Genomic DNA, 25806 nt, shown 5'->3' on the forward strand with positions numbered 1-25806 from the left:
GCCCCCAGCCACCCCGCTGTAAGGTGATTTAGGCTAGTTTGTTGCGATCCTGCAGAGCAAGTAATTTTTAGGCTGGTTAGATCCTGGATAAGGACTTTTAGTCTCCTTGCTCTTGCTGCATTGGTTCTGAAAGAACTGTGTCTTGATATGTGGTAAGTAACTGCTTAATTCCCTGTTTTCTCAATCTGGTACGCCTCATTCTTAATTTATGTTCCCCCAGACCAGAGAGAGTGTTTTGCCTTTTAGAACAAGGGTCAGCAAATTTTTAACATAAAGGGTTAGATAATAAATATTTTAGGTTTTGTGGGCCACGTGGTCTCCGTCATGATTGTGTAACTCTACTGTTGTAGTGTGAGAAGACCCACAGATTTATGTAAAGGAATGAGCATGACTGTGTTCAAATAAAGCTTTATGGACACTGAAATTTAAATTTCATTTAATTTTCGTGTATCATGAAGTTTTCTCTTACTTTCCCCAACCATATAAAAATATCAAAACTATTCTTGTGCTGTAAAGAAAGAGGCAACAGGCCAGATTTGGCTAGCAGATTGCGATTTGGTAACCCTTACTCTAGAGAATAACCCCTTGCCTTACTGAGTTTCAGGAGTGGCAGTGCCCCAGATACATAAAGTTGGCAACGAGGATCTAGTGGTTAAACTGCTTCTTAAAAAGCTTTATTGTAGCATTACCCTATCCTCACTTCATGGGTATCTGGTGCTATCAATTCTGGAGCTGTTTGAGGATTCTCTAATTTACAAAATTGGTTACTTTGTTTTCTTGACTGCTGGTTTAGGGCCAGCTTTCTTGTATCTGCCAAATCCTTTATCACCTCTCCATGTGCTTTTCATCTTCCAGAGTTGCTGTTTCTTTTTTCCACATTTCTCTGTTCTTACTGGTTTGTGACTTCAAAAGTTCATCACCTTGACTATACATTATTAAGTGGGAAAAAATATATAGAATATGTGTAAAGCAAGATTACATTCTGGGTGAAAATAATTATGTCTTAAAGAGAAGCGGGGGCTTCCCTGGTGGCGCAGTGGTTGGGAATCTGCCTGCCGATGCAGGGGGCGCGGGTTCGTGCCCCGGTCCAGGAGGATCCCACATGCTGCGGAGCGGCTGGGCCTGTGGCCCGTGTGGCCACTGAGCCTGCGTGTCCGGAGCCTGTGCTCTGCAGCGGGAGGGGCCACAGCGGTGAGAGGCCCGCATACCGCAAAAAAAAAAAAAAGAGAGAAGCAAAGATTCTACACTTTGGTATTTAGATTACCTATATGAAAGACTAACTTGTCAAATTGGTTTACTTTTGTAATAGGTATTTGATCAGTATGTAAAGACCAGGGCAGAGGAAGAACGCAGGGAAAAGAAAAACAAAATAATGCAAGCCAAGGAAGATTTCAAAAAAATGATGGAAGAAGCAAAATTTAATCCAAGGTATATGGTTTATTACTATCAAATATCGAAGTATGTATATATTTTCTCCTAGATCAGTTGAATATATATATGTGTGTGTACACACATGCGCACACACACACACACACACACATCTTTTGGACTTCTGGACATGAAGAACTTCTTGTTTCATTATTGGTTTCTGCCTTTCTAAGAATCTTCGTTCTTTGGAGGGAATCCCTGGTGCTCTGTGAGGCATTGGTTTTCAAGAAAGGGTACCTTTGTTTTAAAAGCTTCCCTCTGAGAATAAGTTTCCTTCTCTGGAAACTGGTAAATGATTAAAAATCTGTCCCTGTCTTCTTTAAGTTTTACACATAATGAATTGCAGAGTGGGAACATTATTTTGATTGAATTGAAGTGGTGAAGGACCTTTCATTTCAAAAATTTCGAAGTGTCTAGATTATTGTCTTGTCTGACATTTTCATTTAATTGTTAATATATATTGAATATATGTAAAGGGCTAAAGAAAAGGAGACATTTTAAACTTATGTGCTTATTAGCATTATAATAATAATGGCATCAGTTATTGGATATTTTAGATAGATGTATGAACTTACACATATATGCAGTTAAAGTACATGCATATGTGTATGTATATTATCTCATTCAGTCTTCAAAACAACCAGTGTGATTCAGGTGCTCATATCCTACCTATTTTACAGATAAGGAAAGTAAGATATATGCAAATTAGGTAACTTCCCTGAGTGAATGTGGGATTTCAGCTGGGTTCCAGTATTACACAGAATAGTCAAGACAGGGAGAATCACTTTCTTGTAGAGATATTAAGTTGCTTTGAGTATACAAGAACATGGAGAATCTCTAAAACTATGGGGTAGAATCATGGAGTCTCTGGGTTAAATGGCACTTGTTATAAAAGTTTATCTTGTTTAAACAGTTACTTTTGTCAGTGGAGACAGGGAAGAGTATTGTTGTTTGGAAAAGTGTATTTGGTACACTTTTTCAGAAGTGTATATTTGAAAAATGAAGGGAAACTTAATGGTGTTATTAATACAGATTTCATAAAAGCAAGCTGAGTATTTGTGACCATAAAGAATGTAATATTCTTCAGAGGTTAACAGAGTTTCAGACTTTCCAGGGGGTCTTGGGCTTTTTCTTAATCAAAAGGGTAAGTTCATGGGTCAGTGCAATTGCGACTGGGTTATAAAAGACGTTTTGGAAGGCAGTTGAGGAAATTGGAACATGAATTGGTATTATATAATATTAGAGATTAGTAATTTTCTTGGATATTGTGGTTATGGAAGAAAAAGTATTTAGCCTCAGGAGATGTATGCTGAAACGTTTATAGATGGAGTCTCATGATGTCTACAGGTTATTTTCAAATGATTCAGCAAAATATACCTATAAAAACCCTTTATGGGTCTGGGAATAATTGAGACTCCAATGAGATTTCTCTTTTGTGGATTTGACAAATTAAGTCTTGCTGTATCACAGTACCCTACTGATATTCTTATGGGGCAGATAGAATTGTTGAAGTGATCTTTACTATGCAGGTTATTTCAGAAAGTAAAACCATCAGGCACATAACTGGAAGTCTTAGCAGTTGGGGCATTGTGCTGTATTGCTAAGTTGATGCATTTTAATACTAGCATAGAGATTAGGACCAATTTTAGTAAGTAGTAGAAAACAAAGAGGAAAAACTTAAAGTTGAGAAAATACCGTCCATAGAGCTACTTTGAATTGGGAAAAGACCACTAACTGTTCTTCAGTACAGTTCATAGATATAAAGCACTGGAGTTTATTCCAAGGGAAGGAATGGCTGGGGAGAATTACCTAACTTTAGTGCCTGTTTCTTCTATGTCTTTTTTCTTTTCTAATGGAAATTTCAGGTATACCTCCTATGGTCAACTGCGAGTCACTATACTCTTTCCCATCCCCTACCACCAACCAACTATCCACCTCACTTTTTTCCTGCCAAAAATTCTCTACCTTATCTGTTATAAAATAGCATTTTTGGAATTAAAAGATGAGTCATATGAAAACATCTGTATGGGAATCTAAAACGTCATTTTAGTCTCTTCTGGTAAAAAAAATAGATATATTTTACATATTTTTTAACCTATTCTAAATAATATAAGTATGTATAAAATAATTGAATTCTCACTTTTATACATTGATTTTACATTTTAAAAAGTTTATTTAATCATAGTAATAATTGCTTTTTTTGTCTTAAAATTATAAAGCAAGGTATACTTAATTTATCATGAAAAGAAAATAGGTTTAATGGACTACATATTATCCCTTTTCTAGGGTATGCATTTTTATTTTACCATATAATTTTAATATGGTTACATATCCATTGTATGTATATGTGTGGTTACATACCCAGTTTTGCAATGTATCCTTTTGTTAAAAATGTTGAATTAATGAAGTTAGATATTTTGAGTAATACCAGTTGCATATAAAAAGATTGTTAGAATCTGGCTTTGGTTAGCAAAGCTTAAAAATAGCAAATGTTAGGGCTTCCCCGGTGGCACTGTGGTTGAGAGTCCACCTGCTAGTGCAGGGGACACGGGTTCGAGCCCTGGTCCGGGAGGATTCCACATGCTGCGGAGCGGCTGGGCCCGTGTGCCACAACTGCTGAGCCTGCGCTCTGGAGCCCGCGGGCCACAACTACTGAGCCCACGTGCCGCAACTACTGAGGCCCGTGTGCCTAGAGCCTGTGCTCTGCAACAGGGGAAGCCACCACAGTGGGAAGCCCGTGCACCGCAACGAAGAGTAGCCCCCCTGCTTGCCACAACTAGAGAAAGCCCGCGCACAGCAGCCAACACAGCCAAAAATAAATAAATAAAATAAATTTATAAAAAAAAATAGCAAATGTTAGCAGTGAGTAGTACGCTTATTCTTCAGTTGATGTTTTAAACTCCAAATTCTAAAGTTAACCAGCCAGTTTTTTCTTGATAATTAAAGTAGTAATTTAATCTTTGTGTTAATACCTAAGCAGAGGTGTTTTATTTTTGAATTGAGATAAGTAGTTTTATAGGGGAGAGTAAGCTTTATTTTTCACCTCTAAAAATGTGCTAAATATGGGAGTGTTTATTATAAGAGTGAATTCTTATTATGTAAGGTGAAATATATTCAAATATATGAAAGCATTATAAATGCCTTTTATTCATGAAGAAATTTTTTAATACTTAGTTTCATTAGCCCTCATAGACCTTAATTTTCCATATCTCTGCTGGAACTCCCTAATTGTTCATCTATTAAGATCATGTCTTTGAACATATTTTTTAATTCTTCCAATATAATTATAATAGTTTTTTTTTTTTTTTTTTTTTTGCGGTACACGGGCCTCTCACCGTTGTGGCCTCTCCCGTTGCGGAGCACAGGCTCCGGACGCGCAGGCTCAGCGGCCATGGCTCACGGGCCCAGCCGCTCCACGGCATGTGGGATCCTCCCGGACCAGGGGCACGAACCTGCGTCCCTTGCATCGGCAGGCGGACTCTCAACCACTGCGCCACCAGGGAAGGCCAATTATAATAGTTTTAAAGGATTTGTCTGTACCTAAAACAACATCTGGGCATCCTGGGATAATTTCTATTGGCTTAAAAATAATTTTTCATATGGATCCCATGTTTCTTTGTATGTTTAGTGATTTTTAATTGAATACTGGAAATTGTGGATAATAGGTAGAGACTTGAATCTGTTATCTTTCTCTCAAGAGTGTGTATTCTTATTTTAGCAGGCCAGTCACTTTAATTTTAGGTTTGAGTTTCTGCTTTGTTAGTATGGATCTCAGTAAATGGAAGGAGTTTTTGTCAAACTTCCGACTTTGTCTCCCTTGTGGATCTTTTGTGGGCTTTGTTGTCTTAATATTGTTCTTTTTCCAGCACTATTCAGTGTCTGGTATCTCTTTTTTGCTCTTAAGCATGTAGCAGTTTGGTACCGGGAGTGGTCTTTCTGCTGTTTTATAGCTTGGCCTTGGCTATCTACTTATTCATGAGAGATTTCGAAATGGTGTTCTTCTGGGGTAGTACCCTCTTTCTATAGCTTATTCCTCTGCCATTTTAGCACCGAAACTCCGATCTCTGCTGCTTCTAGCTCATTGGGACCACTGTACTCTGCTTGGACTCTACCTCTTTGCATTTTGGGAAATTGTCCTGAGGCACAGTGCCACGGGGCTTCTTACCTCAGTCTTACTCTACCTGTTGTCCACTGCTTGAAATCAGTTGCCTCATATATTTTGTCTGGATTTATAGTTGCTTATGGAAGGAGAGCTAATTCAATAAGAGTTACTCCACCATGGATGGAAGCAAGAATTCAGCCTCATCTTAGGGTGGAAATAGATGGACTCTTTAAGTCTCTTGAAGTACACAAATTCTTTGCTCTCAGATGTCTATCCCCCTAACACTATGCTGATAGTATACAGATCTCTAACCACATTTTCACTCTTTAGCCCTTTCACTCCTTTCTGTAGGCAGATTTGGGACTCATTGTCTTGTTGGCACATATTCTTACTGGGAAGATGGTATCGTCTGCTATACCTTTCTACAAGTAGAAAAAGCTCTACCAAAGTTAGCACACTTGCCATTTTGTTACAGAGCTACTTTTAGTGAATTTGCAGCCAAGCATGCTAAAGATTCAAGATTCAAAGCAATTGAAAAGATGAAAGATCGAGAAGCCTTGTTTAATGAATTTGTGGCAGCTGCAAGGAAAAAAGAGAAAGAAGATTCGAAGACCAGAGGTGAGAAGGTAAGATGGTTTTAGTTCCAGTGGTGTGATTGAGGGAGTGTGAATGGGAAGGGACTGAACTGGGGCTGCGTTTCTAATCTCATTCATGGGCATACATAACAGGACCCACATTTATTGTTTAGCTTTTTAAGTTAACTTTTACAGTTGTTTATATTATCACTTCACTTCAATAATGCATACATTTTAGTAGTGTCACTAAGCTGCATAGATTTTCTTTAAATTTTATTAATACTAGGATGCCCAATAAACCCAGAAGTGGTTATTAGGCCTATCTATTCACTGGTGCCTACCTGCTAAGATTTCAAGGTTCTTTATAGGTAGTAACATTTAAGTTTTTCAAAAAGCTTCTTTATATTTTTTGCCCTCTAAAAGATAGCATTTTGGTGACTTTCTAATCTTTTAGTAAACATAGCTTACATATGAATTATTGCTTATCAGAATTAAAGGTCAGCTATTAAAGATTAATGAATTCCAAATGTCATTTGACAGTGGTGTCAGGAGTGGAGAGGAGCTCACCACTGAGGAGGCAGACTGGTAGGGAGGTGGCACCAGTGGTGCGTAAACCATCAAAACATGCAGCCACTGTCCTTAGTGACCCTGTGTGCTTTGTGAATAGAGAAAAAGAACCTCTGAAGCTTTATCATTCTTGACATTTAAAATTGCCTCTTATTCTAGAAAGTTAAAATATTACAGAGTCTATTAAGAAATGTTGTTATGGAAGTAACACCAATCTTATTGGGAGGAAGCCTCTTTCATTGAAAATAGCAACAGTATTAGGTGAAATAACTTTTGTCAGAAATAACTGAAATTTCCTGATTATCTGATTTATTATGCTTCAAGGTAGATTTTTCGAGAATTATTTCACTGTTGACTATCTTTGGTAAATGATTATGCTTCTTAGAGGAAATGTGCAAGGTTGAGCTCTGCATAAACATTTTGACTGTTGAATTAGAATCATGTCAATGAATTGTTTGCTACTTTTGACTTTTAGTAAGAACCTATTTTTTTTAAAGAAAACCAAGTAAATAAATGATACTGTATGATTGCTTTTAAACAAACTGAATGTTTTTCTCTTTGCATTTGTAACTAAAGTTCTTTTTCTGAACACTTTTTTTGGTAATTATTTTATGTATTCTGTTTTATAACAAGTGGGTAGACTTTACAGTTTTGTGCTGTGTGGCCTGTCAATCAGTTTGGTTTGACAGCTGTCAATCACTGCTATGCAAAGTATTATGGGATTCTCTAGTGAGGAAAGAATTGATATCTCTCTGTGTGGTCACTTTAGCCTCCCACAGTTCCGGTACATTACATTTTTTTTAAGTCTTTTTCCTTATGAAGTAATGAGAGTTGTGCCCAGGATGTGTTAATTAAAATAAAAAATTAAATAGACATTACATCTAAATGAACTTAATATATTCAGCTTTACTTTCTTTTGATTGTAAAATTTGAATTCTCTAAATTAAAGGTTTATCTTTGTACTATTACATTGAAAAAAAAGGAAATTACCGAAGTAAAACTTTCTCAGCCAGTTTAAAGAATACAAAATCAATTACTAACTAGCTTATGAAAGCAGAAATCTTTATAAAGGTTTAAATGTACTTTTTATACTTACATTTTGAGAAGTATCTGGTTAGTGAAGTTTTATCATTTCATGACTTTCACTGTGTATTTATTCTTATGAAGTGTATTGGCAGTACGTTTTTTAAAAATGGCATTTTAGCTGTGTGTAATTGAATAATAAACTGGTATATTGGAGTTTCTTTGTTCTTAAGATTCCTAACTGGTCTTTGTAACATTGAGAGAGTTGAATCAATAGCTGAATAGTAAAAATTTAAAGGTAATTACTTGCTGAGTCAAAAACCTGTGAAGGGCACTGACTTTTGGTGAAATCCTTTTTTCCCTTTAGTAGGCATTTTCACGCTAAAGGGTGCAATCATCATTTTCATGTAGCTTTTCACTGGTAGTTTTATAAAAAATGCCCCCAAAGCTGTTTTACTGGATTATTTTGTTTACCAAAGTAGCTACCCTCTAGTTTTTGTTTATTTGATTATAATTTATTATTATAACCAATTTTTATTAAATTGTGTTTCAAATAATTTATTTTTTGGAACAACAGATTTGAAGTTGCATATAATGGAGTTAATCCTCTTATGAAGTTGGCATTTTTCTCTCTTCCCTCTCTTTTGAATTAGCTGCTGAGCAATTTTTGTTTCAGTACATTTGGCTGAGGAAACTATTTCTCCCTTTTTAACTAAACAGCTTAGTTGGTAAGGTACTTCCATTTTTGGAGAGAAGAAAATATGGACAGTAGGACCTTGAATTGTTGCTAATGGAAATTGACATTTATGCAGTTGTTAAATAATTCTTCTCATATAAAAAGCAGCTTCAAAAAAAAAAAAGCTTCAGTAAGCCATTTGTAGCCTGTCATGGTAATATCCACAGTGAAAGAAGTTAAATTTTATTTAAAGTTCACTTTGTTTATACATCATATATTTTTTAAACTATATGATAATTATTTATAGGCTTCATGTCTAATGTTTGAAATATTTTTAAGTTAATGTGAATTCTTATGGCTTAGAAAGATTCCTATTTGATGCAGCTTACATGTTTTATTTAACGTAAATTTTGCCTTCTAGTTATCCCATGCATCTGGGAATTTGGTGTTCATTGTGTCAGATACAAAGTTAGACAGATGAACAGAAAAGTTGTGTTACATCGCTACCTCAAGTATAGTTTCTTTATTGCCATCTAGAAATATTGGGCTTATGAGTTATTTCTCATTAATCCTAACGGTCAAGAGCCAAGTTAGGTGAGTGAAGAAATCCACAGCTGAATAGCTCATATTTTTAAAAGTTCTCTAATGCAGAAGCTCCGTTTTTATAACCTTACAAGTGTTTTCTAGAAAGGACATCTACCTCCCTTTTAATCCTCTATTAGGAGAAATGAGGTTACAGCGAGAAGTGAGAGAGTTGGAATAGGCAGAAGGAATGATTCATTTATTTTGTGCCCACACAGAAATTCTGATTCCATTTCTAATTTCTCACTCCCTTGGTCAGGTAGGAAGGCAGCATGTTTAATTCCTATGGGGAGGAGAGGTTCTTGACCTGGTCAGAATCCTCTGTTGAAATGACTTTAGCTGCCTCGGATGTCTTCCCTGGTAGCAGTACATAATAATTTAAATGAGACTGAATTTTAGAGGAGGTCCTCAAAGTGCATAAAGACAAATGCCTGGTTTATTCTTATAAAAATATTATTTTAAAAAAAATATTATTAAAGTAAAATTTTTCTCTTATTAAAGTAAAATTTTTAACAATTCTAACAAATTTTTCCAGTTTTAAGAATTTGGAAGAGACGTTCTAAGTATTGTATACGTTGACACTAAAAGGTTAATATTATTTAATACCTTTAGTATAATGTTACTAGCTTGGTACTTGATTTGTTAAGAACGTTAATTTCATTGACACATATTCTGGTGAAGGCATACATGTTTAATGGCTAAAGAGCACAGGAAATCTGAATATAGTGTTTTTTTTAGAAATGACTAATTATGACCATAGAAATTCTATAATTTTCTTATATATAAAGGTAAAAACATTGCTCTTTTTCAAAACCAAAATATAAAAGTTTATATTTTGTTTGTTTTTACACATTTGACAGTATAGTTTCAGATTTGTAATGAATAAAACTTGCTCTTTGTGCTCAACTGTTTCTAAATTCCCCTATTAATTTTAACAAACAGTTTTATTCATCTGCTTTTTAAAATATTCTTGCTATCTTGATGTTAAAGTATTTTTGCCATTAGTTCATAAGCCTGAATCTTATGGCAAATTCATATTCTTCATAAAAACATGACAGTTCTGAGATCAGAAGTTATAAACAACCTAAAAAAGTTATTTCTATATTTGAATAATTTCATTGAAGGATATGATTTATTTTGAATTTGGTAGATTTTAAATGAGAGCCTATATGTGTATTGATTTTTATATTTCTCATAAAAGAGCAATTCTGATATTCTTTTTTACTAAAATTCTGCTCTAACTGCATTAAAAAAGTTATTCTCATCTTTAAGGTAAGTGAACTTTTTTTCTAGTTGTAAACATTTATATGAGAGGAATTTCTTACGGCATATTGTTTTCCTCCCACCTCACACCTGTTTTGAAATACAGATAAAATCAGATTTCTTTGAACTATTATCTAATCATCACTTGGACAGTCAGTCTCGATGGAGCAAAGTAAAAGACAAAGTAGAAAGTGATCCACGTTACAAAGCAGTGGATAGTTCATCAATGAGAGAAGACCTTTTCAAACAGTACATTGAAAAAATAGCCAAGGTAACCATTGTGTTTACTCATATAGTAACCATGGAATAGTAAAATTCTTAATTGCAGTGTAAAGCCATTTGCTACTGTTTTGGGTTTAGAATTTTTCTTGTTGGTATTCCTAATACTCTCTAGTAGTTGACTTTGAAATGAGTATTTAGGTATATTGGTTAAAAACTAGGTTTGAAATTTTGTATTTGGCCAACTAGTTATTCTGTGGAGGCATATTTTGATGGAGTTAGTAAGAAGGTTAATGTAATTTCACTTTTACAGAATTTAGACTCAGAAAAAGAAAAGGAGCTTGAAAGGCAAGCCCGCATTGAGGCAAGCCTCCGAGAAAGAGAAAGAGAGGTGCAGAAGGCTCGTTCAGAACAAACAAAAGAAATAGATCGAGAGAGAGAACAGCACAAACGAGAAGAAGCTATCCAGAATTTCAAGGCTCTTCTGTCTGATATGGTATTACTCTTTTGCTTTTTTCTCTGAAGTACTGGATGTTAGAAATCTATTACATTACCTTATTAGTGGACATTTTAATATTCTTTAAGTTGACTCAGAGATATAATTTAGTAAGTTACCTATGAAGTATTTTAAAATTGAGTACTTGGTATTAACACCATTAGAATAGGAAAACCCTAGTTATTTAAAATTTTCAGAGGTTTGATGTTTTGTATAAAAATTCATGGTCTTTTAGTCTCAAAGCTTTTTAAAAAATTATCCTTGATGAAGTCATCTTAAATCATCACACACTTGCATGTCATAGTAATAAAGTGTGCTGAACATGAGTTCATCTTTAGATGATTTGGGTCATCATTGTGATGATCAGTTATTGTACATGTAGATGGTATGGAATGTAGGACTGGAGGTTTACTGACCCCTGGGATTTTTTTGAAAATCCTCCTGTATTATCCAGGGTTGTTGAGGTAGGTAGGGTTTTTTGTCCCTACACCGAATGCCCCCAGACCACTCTGCTGTTCTATTTGTTTTTTCTTCTTCTCTTCATCACTGTCTCTCCTCCTGTTTCTTTTCTTTCTTTCAAGAAAGCTCTTCTCATCACTCCTGTTGCTTCTTCTGATTTCTTCCCTTGCTTCTGCTGATCTGTTTTCAATGACTTTTTTCTGTTCTCTGGGCAATTACAGTTGTTTCTTGTTTTCTGTCTCTGCCTCTGCTTCCCCCAAATTCATCCTCTTTATTGCAGTCACAGAAGTCTTTGTAAAAAGCAAATCTGATGATTTTGTCACTCTGCCTGTTACTTGAAGAAGGTAAAGGTCCTTCCTACTTCTGGAAGTTCCCTACATTTCAAATTCAGGCTCCTTAGCATAATATAAGAAACTGTTCATTCCTTGACTCCCTACCTTCATATTACCTTATCCTCTGGTTTCCTCTCTTGCCCCCTAAGCTGTAGCCTTGCTGAACTTACCTTTAATGAACCATACTTAGTTTAATGAATGCTACCATTACACATGCCAATCCCTCCACCTATAATGTTTTTTTATTATTATTATTATTTTTTGCGGTACGCGGGCCTCTCACTGTTGTGGCCTCTCCTGTTGCGGAGCACAGGCTCTGGATGCGCAGGCTCAGCGGCCATGGCTCACGGGCCCAGCCGCTCCGTGGCATGTGGGATCTTCCTGGACCAGGGCACAAACCCGTGTCCCCTGCATCAGCAGGTGGACTCTCAACCACTGCGCCACCAGGGAAGCCCTATAATGCTTTTAAATTTCCCACCACAGTGGCAAACTTTGTCATTCTTGAGGAGCACACTCAAGTATCTCTCTGTAAGGCTGATCCTGACCCATCTGGGCAGATTTGATCTCACTGTTGCCATTTACCAAACTTGTGCTCAGCATATGCCTTTGCAGCACTTATTACATGTTAGTGCAGTTCTTTATCTTCCCTACAAAAAGTAAGCCCTTTGAAGGAAGACATAACTGTGTTATTTATTTAGTATTCCCAGTGCCAAGTTCAGTGTTCACCTGACATAGTTTTAGGTGCTTGATAAATGTTGTTAAGTCCCAGATTGAGCTCAAGAAAAAATTTTTTTATCTGGTGAGCTGCTTGTGCTGTGAGATGGTATATTTCCTCTTTTATTTATATCCATTTCTACTACTAACAGAAGTTGGTAAGATGTTCAGTAGGTACCTAGATACTTAAAGTTCTTAGGGACCATGGTTGATGGGAGATATCTTCTCTTCATCCTTGCCACCTCTAAACCCATACTACATAACTTAGGTGAGCTCTGGGAGGTGAGATTTCTGGCTTAAAGAAGTAGATGTTCAGTGACTGCTTGACTAAGATGGAGTCATCAGAAACTTCTTTTATTAAGTGTATTGTTCCTAAACCAAATAAATGAGTCTTTTATTGATGAAATAATGAAAAGGTAAGTCTGTTTGGTGATAGATACCATTCTCTATTTTTAGGTACGTTCTTCAGATGTGTCCTGGTCTGATACTCGGAGGACTCTTCGGAAAGATCACCGCTGGGAATCTGGATCCTTGTTGGAAAGAGAGGAGAAAGAGAAGCTTTTTAATGAACACATTGAAGCACTTACCAAAAAGAAGAGGGAGCACTTTAGGCAACTTTTGGATGAAACTTCTGCAGTAAGCGGCTCTTACTTTTCTACTTTAATCTAGGTGAATCTTTGTTAATAATTCCCAAAGTAAAACATTGATATGACTTTTAATGTCATTCTCTTTAGACCCATTACTGGAGTTCATGGGTTTTATGACACTTTCTTCTCTGATTTTTTTGTTTGTTTGCTTAAGTAAAATGTTGATGGTACTTTCACTGTTGAGAAGTTACTTCCTTTTGCAGTTTTTAAGTTCGTATATGCTCCCTTAGTAATTCCATATGTCCTTAGCTGTGTGTGATCATTGATGCTTCCTGATGATAGAGTTAATAGATTCCTTCTTTTGCTCCATTTTCAATTTGGTACCGTGGCCCTCTTGTTTGGCAGTTTGTACCCTCTGTTCAGGTTTTGCTCCTATTATCTGATCTCTCTTTGGTGATGGTTTCTTCAGAAGTTACGATGTTGCCCATGGAGATACAGGGTTTGCAGGTGATTGTCTTAGGTCATCTTGAAAGTATGGCCATGAACATAACTCTTGTGGCAAGCCAACAAAAAGAAATTGCATTAAAGCTGCTTCCCTGTCCCTAACTTAGTCCAGTTATGCTTGGGCATTACAAGAGATTGCAGGTCAGTGTAATGTTATGTACCATATGTGCTCCAGTTTGATCCCCTCGATAAAAGTGAGTTCTATTTATGTTTTTTATTCACTTGTCTTTCAAAGATTACCTTAACATCCACGTGGAAAGAAGTAAAAAAAATCATTAAGGAAGATCCTCGGTGCATTAAGTTCTCCTCCAGTGACAGGGTAAGAAAATTTTGTCTGAGATTTGCTTTCAGTTTATAAATATTAATTGGGTGCTTAATCAGCAGCATTAATATCTTGACTGAAATGAAGTTGATGGTTTTAAGTGAATAACTTTTAAGTGTATGAGAAATAAATCTGAATTTCAAGTTTATATTTTCTTTCTTGTACAGTATATTAACAAGACAGCACAAGAGGAACTTTAAAAATTTAATCCTTGGGGTTAAGCCTGTGTTTTGGGATCTTCTAAGAGACTAATGAAGCTATAGTTTTTATTTATTGTATAGTCAGGTCCCACTAGATAGATATTATTCAGCCTGGCAGTTGGTACCAGGCTATCAAAGTGCTTGACTCTTAAAGCCACGCTAGCAGAAAAACATAACATGATCTCTAGTTCTTATATGCTCCAGAGACTTTGGAGTAGGGGAACCTCAGATGTGTGAGGTTTGTAGAAGCTGAGCTCTCTTCTGGTGCACTCTGGCTCCTGTGTAGGAGAAGAACTCACCAAGGGTCTGAAATAGTGAATGATGTCAAGGAAAGTGTAGCTTATTCCAGTCCATTTTGTCCCTCAGCCTTCATATGTTCCTTCTTCCCATCATTCTGTCCTGGTTGGTTTCTCTAGGTCTAGAGTCCAAATAGCCCATGATCTAATATTCTTCCCCCTCCTACTCCATTAGGTGGAATTTTAGATGTGTGGACCGCAAAATACACGTGGTTGGAAAAGAGTGGTAGATGGATAGCTGAGAGAACCAGTCTCAGTCTCTAACTTTTCTGATTTTTAGAATTGATAATAAGGTCTTTTTTTTTTTTTTTTAAAGCTCAGAGTTTATACTTTGCTATTCCCTTACCAAGCTCCCTTACTGAGCTAAACGCTCAGTTGAACTTTAAAGTTCTGAGCATTATCTTATAAATTATGCCACATTATTTTTGTGCTTGAAGATATAAATACAGTCTTTAGGAATGCACATTTAACCCTTAATTTCCTTATTTTTAAGAGTGTCTACCCCTTGAGGTTGTTATGAAGGGTAAAGGAGATATCTTATAAAACCCTCAGCACAGTGTAGCACATAGCAAGCCCTGAAGTTTTAGCTACTACTAATATATTATATGGTTTCTCATTCTTGCTTTTTCCCTTAAAAATGTACACTGCAGATTTTCCTTTTTAATGAATGTTACATGGATAAAACATACCTTATTTCCTTTCTCTTTTGAATTATTTTATGTCATGACTTACAGGTTACTTGTTTAATAAATAATTGATACTAATTTTGGAATTAGTAGAATTTTCCCCCCTAATCTTATTGTCTTTTTGCAGAAAAAACAAAGAGAGTTTGAAGAATACATCAGAGACAAATACATCACAGCCAAAGCTGACTTCAGGACGCTTTTGAAAGAGACCAAATTTATAACATATAGGTGTGTGCAGTGAAATGTTTCATATCAGCAGTCATTGTCTTTACTAGTCCTTACTCTGATGGCCAAAGCATACTTTGCATTCACACACATGTTGACATTATTAATTTTTAGGAATAAGAAGAAGGCAACTTTATCAAAGATTGAATACAGCCCATATCTACCCTTACCTTTTTTCTTTCTTTTTTCTCTTTTTTTTTTCAAAGAAAGGGCCCAGATGTTAATTCTTATTTTGTGTTACCCACCCATCCAGTTTTTAAACATACTTTTGTTTTCACTTCACTGCTTTTTTAGAAGTATTTCCAAATATATAAGAATTGTATTTCATGAAGAGACTTAAAAAAATCTTTCACTATCAATTATCTTTGCCTCCTCTGAAGACTATTCAGTGTTCATTCTAAAGCTTGAAATCATCTTATTTGAGCTCAGCAAAAACATTTTTTCTCAGAGGAAAGCAGTTTGCTGGATACTTTTAAATTAAAACTTTAAATTATAAAATCAGAGCTTTAAAACAAATTTTCTCTGTAACATACCCAGTAGTTCCCCACCCCCAGCAAGTTGTCATCGGGAGAAAAATTTTACATTGCTTAGCAATCAGTATGCAGGAAACCATTTTTGTTTCATGCTCCAGCTTTTCTTCTTTTAAGAGAAAAATTTGAAATATCTTAATGAAGGGTATGTGCACGGGAGGATAGATAGTGCTGAGGGTGTGGTTTTTAGGTATTTTGTGATTGGATTTTTTGGTCAGGATCCTTAATGTTTTGCATCAGCTTGGGCTTTTAAATTAGATGTGAAGTAAGACTTCTTTCTACATTTTTATAGTTAATTTAGTGAAAGATGTGAAAGTGAAAGCTTGTGAAAGATGCTGGGATTGGCAGCCCCGCAGACTGAAGTCCTCTGTTCATCCACAGAACAGGTACAGCACGGGCAAGATTTACCCACCCACCCTCAGCCCTGATCTGGAGGGACCACCAGTAGGGGTGGGAGGGTAATTCAGCTTCTGAGGCCCTTTCACTCCTTGGAGTCTTTGCTGAGGCGACTTACAAAGGTGACCACTGCAGTGAATTTTTCTTAAAAAAAAAAAAAAAAAAAAATGGAAACACAATTAGGAACTAGATGGACATTTCCAGCTCATTTCTGAAAGACCTATGAACAGCAGTCAGTAATTCTTGGACTTCTTTTCTTATTTCAGATCCAAAAAGCTAATCCAGGAATCTGATCAGCACCTGAAAGATGTAGAAAAAATTTTGCAGAATGACAAACGGTATCTAGTACTAGACTGTGTGCCAGAGGAGAGGCGCAAACTGATTGTGGCATATGTGGATGACCTGGATCGCCGGGGTCCACCCCCACCTCCCACAGCATCAGAGCCCACAAGACGATCAACAAAATAATTCTGAATACTCTTCCACAGGGGTGTCTGTTAATTCAAAACGCTTGCATGAGCCAATTTTCAGGTTTTTACATGTATGTGCATTAGTCAAACTATTGCAAAACCATCTGATGAACAGAAGGAGAAGCATCCGTGAACAGTTTCTGAACAGAGAACACTTTGGAAATATTTATGCTTTTCTTTGTGTGGCATGACTGACTTGCATCCTCAAATATAGGCTGTCTCTAGTAAATCTAAAATCTTGAAGCTAAAAAATTATCCTTCTATGAGGTGTGGAAGTCAGTGACTTTTGGTGACGTTCTTTCTAGCAGTGTTATAATACATGCAAGACGTAAGAGCATTTGTGGTTTGAACTTGCAAGATGCAGATACCACAGACTCCAAAAAAACCTAAGTTGGGGTTTGTTTTGTTTTGATTTTGTTTTTTAAAGCGGGTAAAAGACAAAACACTGAAAATTGAATTCTTATCTTCCAGAGGCTAAGATTATTATAATGGACATACTTTTACCTTTGTCTCTAAAGAACACTTTAGTTTTATTTGTTCACTTATGTGCTTTGATTATCCCCTTTGAATTATAGGCCAAGTCTTGTTGTTTAGCCTAAGAGAAGATTTATTTAGTAATTTCTTCTCAGGTATGGAACCACGGTCATAACTAACATGTTGACCAGACTAGGACTGCTGGTTAAAAACATTTTATTCACCATTAAGTGATCTTTATCAATATTCTGGATTAGACAACAAATTACCTTTCTTGGGTGTTCCCTGTAAACTGTACTCCTATTTGAATGTTAAATTTTTGTTTCTAAAGTTTAATTTTAAGATGTTTGAATGTTCAGTTTATGTATTTGAACTACAATAAACCAACCCTTTTTATATACATGGATTGTATATGATTATTGTTATATAATTTATAAATACTTCTTTTAAACCTGTTCTTAAAAGCAGCAGCAAATGTAATTTGGCACAAAGAAAGTTTAAATTTTGAAAATCTCATCATTTTAAAAGGCTTGAATATAATAAATTGCCTGCATCATAAAAGGGAAGGAGTTTGAAGAACCATTTTGGTGCTCAGTCTCTTAGCAGTATCTTATTGCTTCATAGCAAGAAGATGCTGATTTTTGTCTGTTTTCTTGTTTTTGTCTTTTATATTAACATATTGATGATGAATGCCTTTTTGGACTCCTTTCAATGTGTCATGCACATCATACCGTGAAACTTACCTTTGATTCCCAAGTGCTCTTTCTAGCTTTACCTCCCCAGTTTAAAAAGATCCCTCTATTTCATTCCTTCATAGATTTCTAGTTTGAGTTACCACATAAATAAAATGTTTAAGAAAAATATATGTTAACAGGATAAATTGTTTTCCCTGTTACCTCACACCTGCTATGATTGCAACAAAACCTAAAAAAAGCGACAACGATATTTGTATTTGTTGTATGCGTACGGACCCAGACATGCATCACACACATACAAAAATACAGTCATATCTCTGTGACTTAGTGCTTAGCTTAAATATATGATGAAGCACCACAGAGATGATGTGAGTTCTATATGTAGAAACCTGGAGTGGGTTATCTGACTGAAGTCTAACCTATAAAATTGGTAATTAACAGGATTTTTTTTTTAATAAATCCATTGAGTGATTTTGAAGCTTGTCAGAAGTGAAACAAAATGCGTGCCCAAAGGAACACAACTATTATAGAATAGGACTGTCCTACAAAGGTGAAGTTTCTAGAATGCTTTATTTTGTTATTCTGAATTCCACATATATTGTTTGCATACTCACTATGTTCCATTTCTCACCATAGAAAAGTGTGAAGAAAATGGTTTAGTGATACCTATTTTAATTTCCTACTTTTGCTGTAAAGTATTTGGGATTAATGTTTCACGTAAGGTGTAAATCAAACTTTTCTATGCAGATTTCTTAAAGGGAGTGAGGACTTTGTATATTAGGTTCTTTTTTTTTTACTTGAAGTATAGTTGATTTACAGTGTCATGTTAGTTTCAGGTAACAGCAGAGTGATTCAGTTATACATATGTATATACTTTTTCAGGTTCTTTTCCCTTATTTAACCTTATAAGATATTGAGTATAGTTTCCTGTGCTATACAGTAGGCCCTTGTTTATCTGTTTTATATACAGTAGTGTGTGTATATTAATCCCAAACTCCTAATTTATCCCCCCATACCCCCCATTAGGTTCTTAATGACAGGGTCATTGTAATTACATTGTGTTTCAGTATTTTCGTTTTGATCTGGAGCTTATCAGCAAGCTCTTTAAAAATACATGGTTTGTTGGCGTGCTGATACCTGTGCAAGTGTTAAGGTCTGACCTCCCTGTAAAGCCCCCTTGTGCAATGATGATTTCGAAAGCAGCATTCAAAACAAAGACAGCTTTAAGTCTCCAAAACTATCTGAAGTAAAACATAATTGTTTTTATTTGTTTACAAGTTAAAATGTCACACAGTGAAAGCTTACATCGTGCATTTACTATAGATAATGAACATAGAAATCTTTAATTCAAATAGTTCATCACAGTTTTAAAGGTAATCCAATTACATAACTATTGTTTCACAAGACAGTATTTTAGGTACTTGGATTAACTGTATGTGCTCTTGTGAGCCTTAAAATGAAATATGTTATGAACCAAGGCAAAAAGCCTTACCTTCTGTGTTAAAAAAGCAAATCATGACCATTTATAAAGAATAAACCAAAAAACCCACAGACTGTACATTAAAAAAAATTCCATCCACAGCATATTTTTATATTTTCTCCACTGCTTGCCCTAAATGCAGTTTTTTTGTTTTTTTTTCAGAGAGAACCCCTCAGTGAAAATATCCCAGAATTCCATTAGAGTAACCAAGAATCATGGATAAATGTCTTTATTATATTTAATAGGGGAAGAAATGTTATCATCATCATTGCTTTATTGGGTATGCTTTACCATGCTGTAAATTGAACAGTTATTGCTTGTTATTCAAATTATACTGGTAATACGTTTTGGAACACAGAATTTAATTTTATTGCTTTTTCTGCATTGCCTTGTTTTCTATTACCCAGATTCTCTGTCTTGTGTCCATTGAATTTTCTCTTCTCCATGCTAACTCTCTCTTTCTCTCTTCCTCCCTCCCTTTCTTCCTCTCTCTCTTTTCCCCCACTCCCTACCCCCACCCCACCTTGGGTTACTCTTGATAGTCTTTGTAACTTAAAAACCCAGAGGTATTTTAAAAGTTGGGCACAGTTCATGTTCAGTGTTAGGGCTATGTTTAATGCTCATTTAACAAAAAAGATGATCATCTTTATATTTGAGGGTTACATTCACCAATTAATACCTTTATCATTAGCCATAATGGTATGGTTAACCATAACATAGCTTATAGTTTATCTTGAGAGAAAGAAGATTTTGGGAGAAACATTGATTTCAGCTTGTAGAAGATTGTCTCCTGCTACTCTTTGGAAGAGGAGTTAATTGGGAAGAGAATTAAGGGTGGTTATTAAGTTCTTTCTCAAAATCAGAATATAGAATATCATGATAGGCTGCTAAAATCCCCAGACTTAGAAACTGAACACTCACAGAGGTGCTTTAAAAAGATCAGTGAAGCAGATTTTAGTATAAGGCAAAGTCTGAATTTACTTAAACTTAGCCAAAATAAGCCATGGTTTGAAATTAGCCCAGAATTGGAATAAGGTGATGTTCCTTATTCTTCAACCTTCAGTCATGGAAATTCTGTATGGATTTTCATCAAGTAAATGAACATTTCTTAAGCAAATGAAGATAACTCATTAAAATTTGTGTGTTAAAAATCTCAAGTAGAAGTAGATTTTGAGCTCTGGTTATGTGCAGTAAGGTTTGATAGGTGAAGTTAGAGTTAGCAGGTTCAGGAAGAAACTAAACGTAAAGAGATTGAACCTTTGACAGATAAGCTCCACTCCAGCCAGTACATGGCTGGTCCTAAGGACTACCCATTAAAACAGCCATTGTGGACAAGTGACAAAACAGCTGGCCTTTCTAATCACTTGTGACAGAAACATCTTCAAACAACACAGTTCTTTGGATAACCAGGTTATAACATAGTTACTCTAATACGGTGTCCTACTTACCAAATTGCACATTTTGGAAATGCAGACTGCGAAGCATTTTTGTAATTCCTAATGGTAATTTTATTATGTTATGGCAAAGTCAACAATACTGATTAGCAGCATTACAAATAAATAACAGTAATCGCAATTTGTTTTGCTTTGAAACTATTTATCACCATCTCCTGTCTCTTGATCTTCGTGTTCCCAGGGGATAGGGTCATTGTCCTGTACACAAGGGACTGTGTCTCTCTCATGCCAAAACTGCTCTACATCAGGGAGAATGGGAATCTCTGCCTTCTCAGCCTTCTCTTTGCTGGATGAGGGAGAGCCAGTTTTCTCTCTCTCTGGGATGGATGATGGGGATTCTGGAGATGGAACATTGTCACGAAGGGCCTGTGAGTTACCAGCGGGTGTTTCCTGAGACTCTGAAGCAGTTGGATGTTTTTTTGTTATCATCCATTTCCATAAGCCTTTTAAGCCTTCCTTGAACTCCTCTGACATCACTAGAAAAATGAGAGGATTTGCTGAAGAGATGGAAAACATTAGGACTTGAGACAGGGCTATAAAACCTTGCGGTGGGGCCGGGCCTCCGGCCTTCAGATGCCACATCCACAGCCACGCTATCCATTCAGGGAGCCACAGAATAGCGGAGGTGATGGCAATGCTCAGCAACATCACTGTGAGTTGCTTTGAGTGCATCTGGCTTCGAAGATTTTGAGTCTTAGTTCCTCGTTTCTGACATTGGCCATAAGCTCTCCAGAAATAAAAGCCGGCAAAGAGTGATGGAAAGCAAAATACCAGGAGAGGGTAGAGCTTACCAAACGTTGACATGAACTCTTCGGCCATAGCGGGTACATCCATGAGGCACATTTCCACACCTGCGTGATGCCTGGTGGTGCTAAAGAACCATTCTGGCAGGGGTAGCAGGCTAGCCACAGCCCAGATGGCTGCCAGCACCGACCAGATGGTGCAGTTGTGGATATTTTCTTGCTTGGCTGGGTCACAAGCATACATGAAGCATACTTTGGCCACTGCAACGATTGTCAGGCTCTTGGCTGCCATGCATGTGTGGATGAACCAGTCAGAGGACTTGCAGACAAACCAGCCTAGATCCCAAACACCTTTGGAGTATGCTGTAGCTCGGACAGGTGCAGAAAACATCAGGAGAGAGAGATCAGCCAGGCTGAGATTCAGAATCAGGGAGTGGATCATGGATGGCTTTCCTTTCCAAGCACTGTGGAGGAGGATGCCAATCACACACAGATTCCCCACGAAGCCCACCAGGCAGACAGCCACCAAGAGAGCTGGGACTATGGTCCTCCAGTCCTTGGAGTCAGAGGGCAGGTACCCACCGGCAAAGTGGAGGTGAGCAAAGGACCCGTTCATGGTGCTGGAGTTGGAGTCTGCCAAGGCAGCTGTCAGCATACCCCTTTCCATCCAGCTTCTACTTGCAGAAGTTAGCTTCTATTTGCCTTTCTGCCTTGGCTCTTTTGTGTAGGAAGTAAATACGTCATCGTCAGTGTCAACTGACACCTCTGGACCCTCCTCTTGCTTATTTCCTGAGAGCAGACTGTGGAAGAAGTTTGACTCTTCTCCACTCGTTGCTGCGTGTGCTATTTCTTGCCTGCCCTGAGTGACAAGCAGCAGGAGAGCATGGTTGCTGCTCATTAGCAAGTCTAATATCAGATTGTCAGCTCTTTGGAGTAAAAAACTCCCCAATATACCCATCAATGATAAATGAGGAGAACATACATGTAAGTGAGTTATGTTCCTGGGGGGTCACTAGAGCCAGTTAAGGCAATTATTTTCAACTAGCTGTTTCTAAAGCTAGACCTCCGTCTGTAATACAGCAAACACCACATCTGAATAACCAAGTCCTTTACACTTAGGCACGTATTAGAATCACCTGCGTGGCTTGAGCCAGCGGGTCTGGGGAAGGGCCCTAAAATTTGCATTTCTAACAAGTTCCCAGGGGATGATGATGATGCGGGTTGGGGGAACCACATTTTTAAAAGAAGAACCAACACTGCTTTTCCCCTCCCTTCTGCAGGGATGAGCTTCCTCTTCTTTTACCAAACCCTCACCACCACTTCAGCCCCATCAACGGCTGGCTGAGGTCAAACACACAGAGCTAGATAATGAAAAAAAGCTACTGGTGAGAAGTCCTATTAAAAAAATCTAATTATGGATTACTCTAAGTTTAGTCTATTGCGAATTTCTTAGAGGTATTTCGGAGCACTGCATTAGAACGAGTTTACATACTAATAAGACTCTTAAACAAGTGATGGTGATTAAAGCAACCAAATGATGAATTAGGCTTCTTTTCAGAGAGAATTCCTAAAGGATTTACTGACAAGTGAAATAAAAGGAAAATAATTTCTATGCAGAAGACATTTACGAGATTTTAAAGAAAATGACATTTTAAAGTTGGGAAAAGAAAATCATCTTGGATAAAATGATTCTAGAACCAGTCTTGAAATTTTATAATGGGCAGTGGAAGGATACTCTGGAGGAGGTCAGAGGAGCTGGAATTGTTCAGGGAAAAGGGTTTGTGGAATTGAAAGGATTTTGTGTCCTACTCTGTGCTGAATCAGAAATGCTTAGTGTCATATAATGGAAAGTGTGCTGAGCTCAGAGTCTGACGACTGAGCTCTGGTTCTAACTGCTTTCACCAGTTTTTCTCTGGAAACTAAGGATTACATTTAAAATCTCCCCAAAGACCCGGAACTCAACAAATAAGTATTGACTCAATAAAAACGTAGTGAATATTAGGAAAGCTGTCCGTGGTGCTGGGTTACCTTTTCTGTTTTCTTTCCCTTTCCCTGTAGGAAGTAGCTGTATCTATGAAACAGTAAACGGGGGTAATGTCTTGTCCCAGCAATTCATGGTAACCCCCAGTTACTGCTGTGGACAATGAAATATCCTTAAGCCTCAATAGAACCACTTTTGAGGGTGAAGAGGCCCACACCATCTTCTAGGAAGGCAAACGGTGGTGGGGGGGCAGTATGCAGAGAAACACGTTGAGTACTACTTAGAGCACATGAATGTTTTGTGAATTATAGGCTACAGCAGAGCCAGTCCTACCTGATGTATGTGGAAGAGATGCGTTCAGGACCAGAAAACAAATACTGCTTTACATTAGGGCTTATAAACTTGGCATGCTCAAGGCTCCTGAAGATACAGAAGACAAAAATCTAAATGATTCAAGGAGGTTTTAACAGCATGAAAGTTTGATTCTAACTTTTTGTTTTGAAATAATTGCAAACTTATAGGGGAAAAAAAGCAAGAATAGTACAAAGAATTATCCTATACACTTCATTCTGATTTTCTAATTATTAACAGTTTGTGTGCACACTGTACACACACACACACACACACTTGCATATATATACACACATAAACATACGTATTGTTTTCTGAACCATTTGAGAATTGGAAATGAATTTTTGAGTTTTCTTCCTGGATTATCATTAGATATAAAAATCAAAATGAGACTATGTGCTTGTAGCAAAAAGGAATTCTCTCCTTTGGCAACCCTCATTAACCAATCCAAGTTTCTGTTTGTCTTTTGATATATCAGCACTTGTGCATCTAGGTATTTGACAAATGTAATATGTAGCTTGTACCTGCTCTTTGTTTTAACATCATTTCCATTTAAAGGATAAGTGTAACTTAGCCAACCTAAAAGAAGAATTACATCATATGAACTTTTGTTATTTACATTATGAATTCAAGTTATTTTGATCTTTCTTGATAGCATATTCATTTAAAATACAGGATTAAATTATATGCGTGGTGGACATTTGTTAGGTTTCCTTATTTTTTTTTATTTTGGGGAGTTGCCTCCTTCTTATTTGATAGAAGGGATCCTGGGGAAAAATGATACAGGTGAGGTGGATGGAGAAGTACAATACAGAAAAAAGACTGAGAGTGTTTGGGATGAAAACTGGAAACAGCCCCTTACCCTCACCCCAAAATGCTGGAAAGAACTCAACTATCCACCAGTTGGTGAATGGATAAAGAAACGGATGTATTCATACAATGGACTACTATTTAGCAATATAAAGGAATAAATACTGCAACATGGAGGAACCTCACAAATACTATGCCAGTGGAAAGAAGCCAGACACAAAGATGACGTATTGTGAGATTCCATTTATATGAAATGTCCAGAAAAGGCAAATCTATAGAGATGGAAAGTAGAATAGTGGTTCCCTGGAGCTAGGGGTGAGAAATGGGAGTGACTGCAAATGGGCACAAAGGACCTTTTTTGGGGTGAGGAAAATGTTCTCAATTGGGATCGTGGGGATGGTTATAGAACTCTGTAAATGTACTGAAAACCTTGAATTGTACACTGAAAACGAATGATTTTTATGGTATGTAAATCATACCTCAATAAAACTGTTGGGTTTTTTTTTAAGTTATTTGGGATGGAGAAAAGGTAAAGAGCAGATGTTTTTGCTCTTAGAATGCTGAGTAGCCTCCAGTATGAGGGGATATTCCATTCTGAAACTGTGATTAATATATATATATGGAGCCAGGGAGAGATTGTGACCTAGAAGGACCAAGCCAAAGGACAGTACTAGGTGGGAAAGGGCAGTGGGGAGAAGGGAGACCCAGAATGCTGGGATTCAGAACTTGCTGCCCCTGTTGCCTGGCTCCCCCAGCTTGGAAATGGGCTTTCATCATAGCCTTCCCCCTCTGCTTCCACACTCCTGCCGAGACACTAGCAGCAGGGCAGATGTCACATCCAAATATCTCAGCTGGGTTCCAGGCTACTTTTCCTTTCCCTGACAGGGACGCCACCCACAGTGATGATGCCAAGAGGTAACCCTTGGAAACTGAGAAACAGTAACAAAACAATGGAAAATCTGAGCCTTTTTTTTTTTTTTAATTTTAAGTTACAAGGGACCTCAGACAACTTAATCCTCAAAAGAACCCAGGCAAAGCAAATGAGTGGCCAAGATTGTTAAGTGGCTTCTGATAAAAGCAGAACTAGGTGTGAGCTCTTAAACTAGAGTAAACTAGTTTACTTAAACTAGAGTAAAGTAGGTAAAGTTTATCCTATAGCTCAGTTC

At 36.9% G+C, this 25806-nt stretch overlaps 2 protein-coding genes across 10 annotated transcripts in view; one reads left to right on the top strand and one right to left on the bottom strand.

Moving 5' to 3' along the window:
- TCERG1 (transcription elongation regulator 1) overlaps nucleotides 1–17526 on the top strand; it is a 60344-nt gene extending 42818 nt beyond the window's left edge. For 7 of the 9 annotated variants that reach the window (XM_060143910.1, XM_060143911.1, XM_060143914.1 and 4 more), the window contains 8 exons: nucleotides 1310–1428; nucleotides 6006–6156; nucleotides 10323–10487; nucleotides 10749–10931; nucleotides 12893–13072; nucleotides 13763–13846; nucleotides 15159–15259; nucleotides 16449–17526. In XM_060143910.1, coding sequence (XP_059999893.1) covers nucleotides 1310–1428; nucleotides 6006–6156; nucleotides 10323–10487; nucleotides 10749–10931; nucleotides 12893–13072; nucleotides 13763–13846; nucleotides 15159–15259; nucleotides 16449–16650 — 1185 coding nt within the window. In that variant the 3' untranslated portion in view covers nucleotides 16651–17526. Of the gene's footprint in view, nucleotides 1–1309; nucleotides 1429–6005; nucleotides 6157–10322; nucleotides 10488–10748; nucleotides 10932–12892; nucleotides 13106–13762; nucleotides 13847–15158; nucleotides 15260–16078; nucleotides 16173–16448 lie in introns of those variants that run through there. The other 2 variants (XR_009539618.1, XM_060143915.1) reach the window with 2 other exon arrangements.
- Nucleotides 17527–20893: 3367 nt separating this feature from the next.
- GPR151 (G protein-coupled receptor 151) lies at nucleotides 20894–22165 on the bottom strand. The gene has a single exon (XM_060146452.1). The coding sequence runs from the start codon at nucleotides 22163–22165 to the stop codon at nucleotides 20894–20896; it is 1272 nt and encodes a 423-aa protein (XP_060002435.1).
- Between the last annotated feature and the right edge of the window lie 3641 nt (nucleotides 22166–25806).

This window comes from Lagenorhynchus albirostris, chromosome 3 (assembly GCF_949774975.1).
Source record: "Lagenorhynchus albirostris chromosome 3, mLagAlb1.1, whole genome shotgun sequence".
Lineage (NCBI taxonomy): Eukaryota > Metazoa > Chordata > Mammalia > Artiodactyla > Delphinidae > Lagenorhynchus > Lagenorhynchus albirostris.